At 40.2% G+C, this 13908-nt stretch overlaps 1 protein-coding gene across 5 annotated transcripts in view; it reads right to left on the reverse strand.

Annotated features, from left to right (window-relative positions):
* SH3D19 (SH3 domain containing 19) overlaps positions 1–13908 on the reverse strand; it is an 87225-nt gene that overhangs the window by 40418 nt on the left and 32899 nt on the right. For 4 of the 5 annotated variants that reach the window (XM_067297813.1, XM_067297809.1, XM_067297808.1 and 1 more), the window contains exon 3: positions 3724–3764. In XM_067297813.1, coding sequence (XP_067153914.1) covers positions 3724–3764 — 41 coding nt within the window. Of the gene's footprint in view, positions 1–3723; positions 3765–13908 lie in introns of those variants that run through there. The other variant, XM_067297811.1, reaches the window with a different exon arrangement.

The following is a 13908-nucleotide window of genomic DNA, read 5'->3' on the forward strand; positions in this document are numbered from 1 at the left end:
GAATCTTAACCTCAAATAGCCCAAATCACATAGGAAATCAAGCTTCAAATTTTCCTGATGATTTTATCATAATCTCTCCCAGCAGCTGTAAATAAACATGGTCCTGCAATTAACTACTTCAGTTAATTTATATTAAATATTATCAATAGGTTTTAAAGTAATAATATTACTTTCTGCAACAAGGATATGTGCTCATATTTAAAAATACAGCTTCTTCAATGCTTTTTCAACACTGGGCTCGATATTTCTACCATCAGTCCTATAAAATATGGAGAATATTAGACTGAGAAGTTATTCTTCTCACTGTTTATCTGCTTTGGAATAAAGATTAGTCATTATAGTACCTAAGAGAAAGCCTCTAGAGCAGGCAAACAAAAAGAATAAAACATTATTTCTGCTCCTTCCCTTACCTACAAAGAAGAGCTGATAGAAAGGGTCCAGCTAAGAGGCCATGCTTGCTGGCTTTGCAATACTGAACGTGTCATATGTCTACAGAGACACCTTCTTCAGGAAAAGCTACATTGATATGGTACCCCTCAAGCCAAAACCAAAAATAAACGAACAAAAAAAATCAGCCAAGATCTGACTGGACAATTTATGTAGAAGTGGTAGAAGTGGAGTTTCGAACAAATTGGAAATTTTCACAGAACTCTGGAACAAGAAGAGCTGAAGCTCTTCTCCTGAACTATTTCTTGGCACAAGGGGGAGGTCTTGCTCCTTTTCTCTTAGTTCTGCTTCCAGGCATCTCAGGGAACTAGGAGGGTTGCCCAACATTATAGCTAGGCTGATTTAATTAATGCTTGGATGTAGATAAAAGAGATTGTGCCACCCAATCCTCCTTCCAATCACTGTCTTTTGTCCCCTTTCTAGAACCAACATTAGCACTCACCTGACCCCACAGCCAACTAGTTCAGAGTGTTAAACACATATAAAACTAACCACTTCCTGTAAGGTTAGTTTTTGGCCATTGAACCTGAAGGGTCCCTGAACCTGCTTCCCTTGGGTTCGGACCACCAGCAGCACAAGAGAGGGAACACGCACTCTCAACAGCAGTCTCCATTTCCTGTCTCTCACTATTATTATTATTATTATAAAGTCTGCACAACTACACCCTAAGAACAAGCCTGCCATTTCGCACAAATTAGACAGCAATGATTAATGAAGACAGTTGACTCCTTGCCTCGCCTTTCCTCAGGCCGCGTGGTGCTGCCTCTGCACCCCTCCCTGCATTATGCCAGTCCCAGTGTTTGTGCAGATGGGGAGAAAATGAGGTCACCCAACTGATCCAGCTGGGGAAAAAGTGGGAGCCAAAAGAACCCAGGAAACCCCCAAGCAAAACAAAACAAAAAAGAAAAACAAACAAAACCCACAGCCAAAAAAGGCTGCAAAACTGCCAAATGGAAAGCCACAGCCTCAGAGCATCTACTGTGGTCTCCAGAACAAGCTCTTACACATCCTTCAGCCACATATTTGCTTAGGACAGAAGGAGAATGGAACAAACTTGCAGTCTCTTCCAGCGTTTTATGGTAGCAGATTTGCTTCTGCAGCCTTGCTCCTTAATGCCACCTAACAGTGGAAAACAGTGCAAACACCATTCCCCCTTGGCTCACCATTGCAGCATTTGGCTTGCCTCTTTTTCCTTCCTTTGGCATCAATGTGCATGATGCTGTCTCTTAAGGCAGTGGAAATAGTTCCACTGATTTCAGTGGGAGCTGGATTTAGTGGTGTGTTCCCTGCTGCCACCTTCCTTAAAAATTCAGGGGTACCTTTTGAAGAATTTAGACTAGAAAATGACTCGCAAGCACATCTCATTTTCACATGCTTGTTTTCTTCAGACATCTTGGGCTCACTTTTCTCTAGGCAGTATGTCTTGGTGAGATCTTATACTGCACAGTTTAGTTTCTTATACACACAATGCATTTTCTGAAAATTTTCTCTGTGGTACATACTGTACTACTGTTCAGAAGCAGCCATCAGGGTGGAGGCCTCATGCCAGTACGCGATAGATACAGTCTTCTCTTAATGCAAGCTATTAGAGCAATTACACTGGCCTGGACAGAGAAGAAGGAAATGAGGGAAAGGGTTATTTTTAATGTGACATCTTCAGTCTTACTTCATTACGTACTTTTTTTTTTATTACTTTTTTTTGTCTCAGGAAGAGGAATTCTGCTGAGCTGTCAAACAATTGAAACTAGATGACACCACCTTTCTATCCAGAGTTGTAGTCAGGGTGGCAGAAAGGAAAACAGTCTATCTTCCTCTTCGGTCACAAGAGAGGGAGAGACCTAACAGTACTAAGTAATTTTAAGCATTGTCCACAGGTTGGAAAGTTGAAACCCTGCAGACACCTATCATGTGTCTTGAAAATCAGAGTTAAATAGCTCACAGAAGCTGCAATTAAGAAATAAAAATAGATTTTTAACTCTATTAAGGAAATATATTTTTCCAGAAAATACCATACTTTCTTCAGATTAATGGCAAGGAGAGTTAGGAATTTTTCAGGGTCCACTTTTAATTTAGATCTCTCCATAGGTATGGTTACTGGTATATATATAGAACTATGGTCTCATGTACTCTGTCTCAGTATATGCAGGGAGGTTTTTTTCCAGCTTATCATCTGAATAATTCACACGGTATTTATATTTTATCATAGTTATTCATATACTAATATTATTACATATAATATAACATCCATGAACCAGAGCTTCTTGACTAGATACATTTTTTATCTGATTGTGCCTCAAAACAAGGTATCACTTGTTACTATATCTTCAAAAACATACATATCAATTGTTTAATGATCTTTTAGATGGTTTCACAGTTAGACCAGGGACTGGGGCATAGGCAGTCTAGAATCAGTTCCTGACTGCACCGTAAAAGGCCTTCTGTGATCTGGTGCTGTTTTCCAGTTTCCCATGTATGGTAACAATAGCACAGATAAAGTACTGCATTTTAACTACAGCATCATGTAGACTTGCTCTGAATAAAGCTTTCATGATCCCCTTTGACTACCTCCAACCCAATCCATGCGAATAAGCCCCAGATCCAGGAAAAACAGATCAGCTGTGCATACACTAATGTCTTTTTCCCCATAGCAAAATCCTCAGAGTTGTTTTATTAGTATGAAATTGAAAACATGGACAGAAATGAAATAAAAATGAAAAGGGGAATAAAGGAAGAGCATACTTTGGAGGATGCAGATGAAGAAATTCTCTGCCTGGAAATATCATGATTAGGGAGAGAGAAAGAGGCGATAAACAACGAAATCGGGGAAGGGATTGGTCTTTCATTCAAGATTTATAAAAAAAAATTTTTTTTCCAAAATGAGTCCAGTGTATGAATCTAATTCTGTCCCCAGTAGAGCCAATACACAGTTGCTGGAGATTTCTTCTGAAATGGAACAAACTTCTGTTTTACCAAGTGAAATAAAATTGGGTATGTGCAACCCAGGGCCAGAGACGTTCACTTCAGTACTAGTGCACAAGTAAGAAAATGTTAGTAACTGGCAGGAAGGAACAGCCCATCAGCAAAACAAAAACAAAACAAACAAAAACAAAAAAACAAAGATGAAGGAAAGCAAACAAAAAAGAGTTACAGTCCCAAAAAAGCCTGTCAGCTACTATCTTTACACATATAAAGTTAACCAGTTCATCTAAAAAATGAAGATGGAACAATCTTACAACATTACGATTCTCAAGAAGCAGAGGAAAAAAATAGACTTACATCTCTTGATTGCTGCTCTTATGGATGACAAGGGTCCTTGGCTTAAAGAGAGAGAAAAAAAAAAGATTACAATGTGGTTAATGTCTCAAAGAGAAAACAGCTAAATAACATCATGCAGAGATTCCCTACACACTGTACAGTGCTTGCCAAGTTCATTTTTCCCCAAGGTTATCTTACAGAATGTGTGCAAAACTCCTGGAGTATACAACCATACTCAATCCCTTCTAATGAAAACCAGGATACAGCCTTCCTTCCAGCTTTGCAAAGATAGAAAGCTAACTTTAATAACGCCTTGTTCTCTCACTTGTGTGTCGAACTTCACATTCTGCCTCATTTGAATGGAAGACTGGGAGAAGAGCCCTTGTGCATGTGTATATTCTCAGATTATTTAGCATCTAATAACTTAACATTCTTGTAAATTAACAAAACTTACACAGTCCAGCAAAACCTTACACCTCCTTTGCTAAATATTTTTAACAATTACTTAACAACTTATCTTCACTTTCAGCTGAGGCTACATTTTCCAGTAATAACTTGGTGGGTGGGGCTAGGCAGCAGGACAACATGACCAAAAATTTGTTGATACACAAGGGCAGAAAAGTGTTTCCTTTTGCCAAATCATCTGTTTTCTTGGTAAGACTAAGGTTTCTGATGCTGCTCTTCTGAAGGTCTTATTTAGTGCAGATATAGCAGTCCTTACCGTTTTTGCAGGTAAAAACCAAAAGTAACTTGAGATTATCACTGTCAAAAAGCGTGAGCATGATATTAATAACCTGCCACACATACAAAGCTACAGAAGAGTTCAAAAAACCAAACGAAAACTACTTCAGAAAAGGACTTTTTTTTTTTTTTTTTTTAAAGCACAACAGATAGAGCATACTTGTTGGTGAGAAGTCTTCGAAAGTGCCGAATAATCTTTTTAAAGACTAAAAATAAACAGACTATATCTGGTTCAAATTAATACAGAAACTTTAATACAACAGGAAGACATACTAATCAAGCCTTTTGCAGAAACTCTCCACCACAGCCTTTCAGCAGGGATGTTAGCAGAGAGAGGGCACTAGCACTTTAACCCTAGTCTCACTACGCCCGAAGCCGGCAGGCAGCACACAAGCTCTGGCAGTTTATCTGCCAGCCCTGGCTGGCTCCACAAGCAATGGCTGATGACTGCGGGTCCACCAGCGGGGTGAAGAATAGGGGAATTGGAGGAGAGGAAAAAAGAGACAGTAAGAGCCACAGTGAACATGGATGAAAACGTCCTCCCTCTACAGCCGTTCTGAAACCTGCTGGAGACCAGAACTGAGCGTTGCTCTCACTGAGCTGTCCTCTGAAACAGCTTGGCTGGTCTAGGACAAACAATGCCTGTTTGTCTGGTTTCAGCAACAGTTCAAAAGTGGCTTGGCCGCGCTCCACACAGCTAGCAAAACCGCATTAGAAAACATTGCTATCAGTCATGTTCCACTGTGCATTCTCAGCAGAAAAGGAGTCTTATTTTCCTCCCAAATGTCCCATCATAATACAGCCTTATCTTTAAAAAACACTTTTAGTTGTATGTTTTTCCCCAAATGCACCTCATATTCCTTTTTTTCTTCCTTATAACTAAGGTCTACTCCTTTTGGATGTTCATTTTTTAGTCTCTTTCTCCTTCTTTAATTGCTGTAAATAACAACAATATTTAGGGTTTTAATAAAAGAATATGTATTTTAATTATATTTAGTACCAGACAGAAAGGAGAATAAAGTTTGGCAACATGAATCAGAAATGTTTTGGAATAGCAAATACTTTATATACCCAAAATTCAAGATTGGCTTTAGCTTTACAGTAGGAAAGCAGGAAATCTATAAATGATGCATACTCAAGTATCAGTAAGAATCAAATGGAACAGGGAAGTCCTTTCTCCAACTGGCAAGATCGCTTCCAACCATTGCAATTTGCCTCAGAATATGATGCACACTTTTCAGATATGAGCAGGTATTTTTGGCTAGAAATCACAGGAGTCATCATACACACAAAAGTTAAAGTTTTCCATACAACATGAGGGACTAAAAGGTACAGAAAAGATTTTAAAATCAAAGGGCACACATGTGCACACACGCACACAAAATCCTTCATGAAACCAACCTGGTGAAGTTGAAGTATCGATATATCAAGAGCAAGGCAGGTCAAATATGCAACTGTCTGTATAATTGAGAACCCAGAATAACATAGTTCTGTTACAAAATTTATGATCTCACAGGCAAAACAAGTTGTTATCAGATAGTTTTTTCTTTTTTCTACTTTCTATTAACATGTCACCATCGACATCCTTCCTCTCTTCTGGCAAAGCACTGCTTTTTCTACCCCCAAGAGAGTTCGATTCACATTTAACATACAACTATTGTTACGTATTACTTAAGCCTTTTAAAAAGAAGGAAATGGGAGTGAATTTAGAATTTTTTTTTTAATTTTGTCATGAAATTCTGAAAGGGAACTGCAGATTCCATCACTTTACTACCCACTAACCCCCAGTAATTTAAAAGCGATGCTGTTGTTATGGCAGACTGTGATTTTGCCCACACCAGAGCTAACCCCTCTCTGTTCCACAGGCAACAATTTCTGGCCTCTTTTCCCATCTTGTGAAAAGAGAAGGGATAAGGTTGCCCACATCTTCCCCTGCCCCACAATTAATGGCCACCTTTTCTCTCAAGCCCTCCAAATAATTAACATAACCCAACCAGATTTGATTCTCCTATAGTCGCAGCAATAATTCTGCTACATGGCGCCCCCGCCTCCTTCCCACCTCCTCCTCCTCCTCCTCCTCCTCCTCCTCCAGGCTCTAAGGCAGATCAATGAACAAGTGAGAGCACATACAAAATCCGCACAAACACACATGGCAAGGAAAAAGGGAGCGGGAAGAAGCTGAATCTGCATGGGGTCTCTGATCCTGTTCCCAGTGCGACTCCCAACCAGTCACACCAGCACAAGCAAGGGGATGGTGTGATGGCAAACAGCAGGCAGGGCAAGGGCTGGGACACTCCTGAGCTCCCCTGCAACGTGCATGAGCCCAACTACAAACTCAAACTGCTGGAAGAAAATGGAAGAGACGGTGGGAAGCAGGAACTTTAATGGCATTAAAGATCCTGATAAATATTAGCTCAAACACCATCCCAACCATCCCTAATGCAGAGTAAGTAAAGATGCAAAAAGTTCATACGTGCCCCCTGCTATTTACCATGCAGGGGTGCACAACTGGAGCAATTCCCCCGACATCTGCAGACCCACCCTACCTCACTCACTGTTAGTATAAAGCACCAACTCTGTGACATTTCCAACTAAGGCAGCAGGTTTTTCATGAGTTATCACCTCCCAGCCCCTCAGCAGGGGGAACTAACCCGTCTCTATCAGGCGCTCTGCCAGCTGAACAAGGGGACTCACTAGGTTCAGAAGGCGTCTGTGACCTGCTCTTCTTGCTACTCTGAAAGCAGCAGGGTCCTTCAAGCAGGCAGTAATGTGAGAAGGGTCCCATTGGTCACCCTTTCCAGAAGAAAAAGCCCTGGAGTGGTTTGTTTGAGGATATTACACACCCCTCACTCTTCCTTGCAGACTTTGTTCTGGGTTTCAAGGACAGATTTTCTGAACATAAACACTTGAGGAAAATGCTCCAAAAGTGCATTTTAAGCCCATGCACTGGGGAAATAAAATTGTGACAAACTAGACTGGGCAAAGAGCTGTAAACTGCTCTGCGGAGTGAGGGCAATTACTGCACATAAAACATGGCTTCTCCCTCATTAGGGCTCTGCCCAAATACTTGTCCATGCACTGAACACCGTATCTCTTCCAAAGCAGTTTCACTGTAGCTACAGTATTACTCAAAGGCTACTCCTGTAGGCTGACTCCTGACCCAACACAGCAACCACGTGAGTACCGCTCACCTGAACAGTCCCCGCACAGTAAACGAAAGCGGGTGCTGTTCAGGTGGAATAAAGTTGAAATCACAAAGCTATCCCCTAGCGCGCACACAGGGATTCGTGTGGGCCTGGAGCAGGATGGCATCCAAGTCAGAGTTACCCAAGCTAAGAGGCTAGGAGGTTCTGGACTACCTTTTTATCCGTACATCTGAGAATATACTGAAGCATCTGCTGCAAAGTCTCAAAAATGTACCCATCATGTCATGTTATGTGGAGCTTTTCTTAAAGTATCAGTCCTTAGGATCACAGCCCTGTGTCTAAGCTTTTTAATATATCTCTAATTGTGATGGTTATCGACTTTGTCTTACGCAAACAGCCTAAAAAAATTTAAAATGTTGCTATTTTTAAAAAGTTTTCTGACTTTTTAGAACGTGAGCCAAGAATTTTTAATTAGCTGGTGTTGACATTACTGTGAGGCAAAATACTCATTTAATAAAAGGCATGACATATTCCTCTCAGTTACTTTGGAAATCTTGCCATCTTTATAAAAGTCAAAGGACTACAGTGCAGTATTTTTACAACTTATTAGAAAACTATTACTATTATTTAGAAAACATCATGCCAAACACAAAACCTTTAAAATGTCATCTAAATGATTTCATTGCAGACTGAATCACAAAGAACATTAGCAAATTTAAAGTTAATTTAAGGGTGGTGCAAAAGATCAGATTTACTATCATTCAGATAACAGACCTATTAGTTCTACCAAAAAGCCTTCAAACTTAAGGACAGATGAGGCAGCTATCCCATCTTCATGGTGTGGATGTAGTAGACAGAATTGTATTAATCCTGTGGATTAACTGAAGCTACACTGAAAAAATACATTAATGCACAATGATCAGTCTCTCCAATGGCTCAGCTGCAGAGATCTTTCAGGCCTGTCAGTGCTCTAATGCACAAATATTATGCACAAATTAGATTAAGTGATGCATCAACTCAAGATGCAGTTTCCCTATCAGTGCAAGACAAAGTGACACTACGCAGCTGGTAGGCCCACCTTCCCACACTCACCATTTCCAGCAGCTTCCTTGTGCTGGTGCTGACATGGTCACAGGTCACCTGGATCAGCCACATAATTTTGATAATAACAAACAACCTTGTCTCCAAATGCCCTAATTTTTAGCCAGACATGCTGGCTGGTCTAGGCAGCTGCAGAGCCACACAAGCACTAGGGTGACATGAGAGAAGCAGCAGGAACAGGCAGCCAGGGATGCCAGTGACTGTCCTTGCAGTCAGCAGCACAGTCTCCACTCACAAAAACAAACCTCAAGTCTGTGGCTCACTTCTAATATGAAGTTAATCCGACTGCAAATCACCAAATCTTGGCTATGCCTCAGGTTGGCTGTTCTTCTCACCCTTCAGCATGAGCTGATTCACTGTTTTATTTTTTTCTGCTGATGTTGGTTGTCCAGATTGGCTCACTGCGAGATCAGACAAGGACCAGAAAAAAGCAGCTGGCAGCAGCCTGGCACCACAGTGGCCTCTCTGCAACACTATGACATACCCTCACATTCCCCGCTAAACAGTGGGGTACTGTCATAGCCTTGCCTGTGCAAAAGGCTAATAGATCCAGTCACCTCGGAAATCGCAGTAGTACAGATCTGGTTATCTAGGAAATCAGATTCACCCTGGTATAACTTTGCCTCTCTTAGGTCCAGCCCCAAAAGCAAGTAATCCTGAACCACTAATTAAGTCCAGTGACAATTCTAGCCTCATCACTATGCTGAAGCTGTCTACTTCCACATCACTTATTAAATGCCACAGCAGTGACTTCCCACTGTCTGAACAAGCAGGGATGTAGTTAAGAAGCAGCTAAAATCCAGCTGTTCAGCTAATTAAAACAGCTCATGATGATCAGCACAGGGAAATTCTTTCAGGAATGACTCGCCAGCTACTTCTTCAGTCACTTATTACATACCAATGTGCTTTTCACTGTCATACTTGGGGATCATATTTCAGTAAGTGAACCTTTGATTTTAAGGTAGATCATACGCCAGAAGTCCAAGTAGATCAGGGTAACAGATGATAACATTTCACACAGCAACTCCTGCAGCAAACTAGAAGTCATCAAGTTGTAATAGCTTGCACACTTAATGCTGTCAAGCTTAAAACTCCAAGCTGAAACAGCCAAAATTTCTTGTGAAGCTACAAGTCACTTAGTTCATGTGTATCCTGAATTAACTCTTTCCTGATCCAGAACTATGGACACGCTAGAAAACAATTCCTCTTTTCACTTAGCATTTTCTTTCAGCGAACAATCTGAGCTGAACTACATCTTGCACTCAAAGATGACTATATAAACTTGCCCATCCCAGAAAGGCAACTCCTTAGAACATGGCTCGAGTTATTCTTGGTCTTCATTGGGCATCTATTGATTTCAGCTCCCAGTAAAACGTGCACTAGAAGCATGGAGGTCTCTGCTTACTGAAGAGTTTGGCCCTCTTGTAACAGCCAAGAAGATGCTCCTCTATGCTATCTATCAACATATTTATACGCGATGTTGTGATACTCCTGAGAACATGTCTTGTAGAAGAAATTTAGGAAATATTATTGCAATGCTTTAGAGACAATTTAACTTTAATAGTAAATATTTCTAACAGTAGAAAGCACCTATAATTTTAGGTATAAAATCACTACAACATAACAGTAATGCAGTACAGTAAATATAAATACAAATATCATTGAATTGCTTTGGTGATAGTGACAGGATATTTGGGCCCAGCACCATATTCAAAGGGAAGAACCAACTCTTTAGGATTAGAGAACTTAGCTATAAACTGTGCAGCTTTTTTTTACATGGAAATCCTTTACCATTAAAGTCTACATAGTTGTGGTATTTGCAAATGGAGTAGGATGATGGTGCACTACTTCTACAGTTAAACAATATGAAATGAAGTTTGCTTCTGAAGAACGGGTCTTTGGTTCAATTATTTGCAGTAGCTTTTTAGTCAGTAAACCAAAGCCCTCTATAGCCACTGACAGGGCATTCTGCTTGCCACATACATCTCCGTACACCAAAATACTATCTGGTGGCTGAATGAGATCCGGAGTCTTTATAATTAACATCACAGATTAATAAAAACTTTTCTGAATCATAAAGGATGAACAGGACAAAGGCATAAAGAAAACCTGTAGATCTGGATCCACAGGACTCAAGATATCTTAGCAGGCCCTTAACTATTATTAAGTGTGGATATTAGGTTTTCTTCAAATGGTCTGTGTACTTTATAGAACATATAACTATAAATTATAGTCTTATGGCTATCTTTACACCTAAAGTTTTGTGAAGAGAAAAACCAGCATGCGAATGCCCTCATCTGACTGGAAGCATTAATAATGATTACTGAAAAAGCAGATAACACTTTGCCTTACAACACTGGATATCTTCATCAGCCCCTGTTAAAACCAGTTACTACCAGAATATAAAAGAGAGAAGACTGAAGGGGGGAAATCATTCAAAGGTAGTCAAAGGATGGTGTATTCCTGCTAGCTTTTGAAAACACAGAGGCTGAGAAATTTAGGAATAAAAACACGGAGGTTGCTTTCAAAGGAGAATGAGCAGGGACTAAAGGACGCTGACCGCAAGAGTCAGAACTGCAGAAGGCAGAGGATGCCTGGGCTGGAGGGGTGAAACCCCAAGGAGAATGCTTGGATGCTTCAAAGGATACTGACTTCAGAGCAGTACTGAAACTGAGGTAGCAAATTATAGGTGTTTCTTGTTTTACCAAGATCTGTGCATTTTCTGTGCAAAAACACCTCTGTGACGTATGGGTCAGTTTGCCTAAATTATCATGTGTTCTTCAAGGAGAAAACAAGTGGAACATATGAGGAAGCAGTTCCAGGGGAGTCTTGGCGACTCTTAAGGCCTTCAGCAGATCGATAACTGAGTGTCACTTCCATGGGAGAGTACCAAACAGCTTCTACACTCAGCATTTAAGATGATATCTGGATCCTGCCTAGTCAAACAGAGATTAACAGCACACAATTCCAGTTCTGAATATAAAAAACAGCAGTTTAAGGAGCATCCAAAATGTAAAGTTCAACCGCAGCTACAGAAGTGGGATTATGAAGAAGCGTCCCATGCTGGCATAATTTCAGTTGCCAAAAAATCAGCTGAGCACTTCTGAGAATTTTATAGTACATCCGCAAATGCTGAGCACTTTTACAAATTCCATCCCCTTGGATTTTAAGGCTCCTTTAACCTAATTCAACTTCTTTATAGACCATCTGAGTCATATAAGCAGTGTGAAATTTGCTGGAGTTTAAGCTTTAACTGATTGACAAAACAAAAGGAATTTGTTCATTGCTTTAATTGTAGGCATATGCTGACAGTAAAGACATTTGTTGTGAAGGGGCAGGTGTTCTGGTAAATAAATATGTTAATACATATGCATCAAATACAGTGAACTCTAACTCACCACTTTTATTAACTCACCACTTAAATAAAATAAAAACTACTACACTGTAAATGTGAACCAAAAGCTAAAAACTTCGCACAAGAATATTACAAGCACATCCATATAGAGAGACATACTGACTTCAAACTGGCCACTTATATCCCTAAAGCAAATAATAATATCAATTAACAAGCAGCAGAAATGCTCATTTTCAAGCCTCCCATGTTAAAGCCTCACAAAAGTAAAATTATCTTTACGGATGATCACATCTTGTTCCAATGTACTGCTGACTCATTCAGTTACACCCTACGATACATCAGGAACATGAACTTTTAACAGCAGCCCTTCCAGAACACACACTGCACAGAAGTGGTACGTCGAAGTCTCATAACACCCTCCACCAGACCTCTGTTTCCAGAAGGTGCCCTCTCTGCAGCTCTGTCAGAGAAACATGTTTGCCTATACACTCTTCCCTGTCCTTTTTTCCAAAAAAACTCAAACACTTCCTTTTCTCCTACACCACAGATACTGACAGAGCTTTCGGTTACAAAATGCAGAAAATGATTCCTCAGAAATTTACACTGTGTAACCAAAGACACATTCATACAGCTGTAGGTCTACAATGCTTATATCCAAGTTTAAATACACCCTTGAAAACTGCAGTGTTTATTGTTCATTCACAGAGATTCAGCAACTCTGAGACCATGGTCAACCATTACCAAAAAGATATGCATTAAAAATTATTTTTCAAAGTAATAATGTTCTTGCAATCAGGATTGTATAAAGATACAGGCAAGTTATGTTTTATAGATAGAGATAATAGTAGCATCTTTATTAGCCCAAGCTGGGAAAAAACAGCCAAGTTTTTAGATATTCAAATTCTCCTCCAAGTATGAAATGGAAGTATCAACCATCAAATCCAAACAGACTTTTAAAAACACATCTAAATCTACAAAACCCACATCTATCCTAAAAACACTGCAGGACCACAATGGGCGAGCAACACCACTAAATTTGCTGTAAGAGCACTCAAAATACCTACCTCAACAACCAAAAGAAGATCTTAACCAAGCGAGGACACTTCTGCAGTGAAACAGATTTCATATTCAAGTAAGTCACCATACAAACACACTACAAGAAGAAAAAGAACCTCCTCCACTCTCAGTCATATACCCTGGCTATCTTATAACATCAGGGACCTCAAATTACATGGCAAATGAGTAAATGTTGCAGCCTCTATTGGATGATTACACCTTGGAAGAAATAATCACTATCATCATGTTTCCCCCCTCAACTAAATTTTGCTTCTGAAGCAAACACCTTGTAGAACAGATTGAACCAGACCTTTCCAGGGCAGCAACTGTAAGAAACACCTTGCCAAAACAACTCACAGCCACAGAAATCAATGCCCCTCCCTAGCCTGTAAGAATTACCAAAATACACAGCTCTTTCATGGGCTCATCTGTGCACTTCATTCAGTGCACCAAATGCCAGCACGTAAACTAGGCAGTGGAAATTAAAAGCCGCCAGGTCTGAGAATCAACTTACCCAGGCAACTGAACGGACAGAAACACCAGTTACCAGTGGGGTAACCCTCCTCCTGTAACAGCCACTTCATCTCTGACATTTGAGTAACGATCCTTGATCCCAAATCTTTACAAAGGCCTAGAAAATAAAATTATCTCCAGTGGAGCTTAAAGACTCTGGATTCAAATGAGACACTCGTCCAATAAACATGGTAATTTCTCTAACCTCTACTCTCAGCAATGCCCTTAACTCCATAGGCAGTAAATTGTTCCTGTCCTTTTTCTCATGCCAGCCAACCTTACCTCCCTCTCCCC

This window comes from Apteryx mantelli, chromosome 5, assembly GCF_036417845.1.
Source record: "Apteryx mantelli isolate bAptMan1 chromosome 5, bAptMan1.hap1, whole genome shotgun sequence".
Taxonomy (NCBI): domain Eukaryota; kingdom Metazoa; phylum Chordata; class Aves; order Apterygiformes; family Apterygidae; genus Apteryx; species Apteryx mantelli.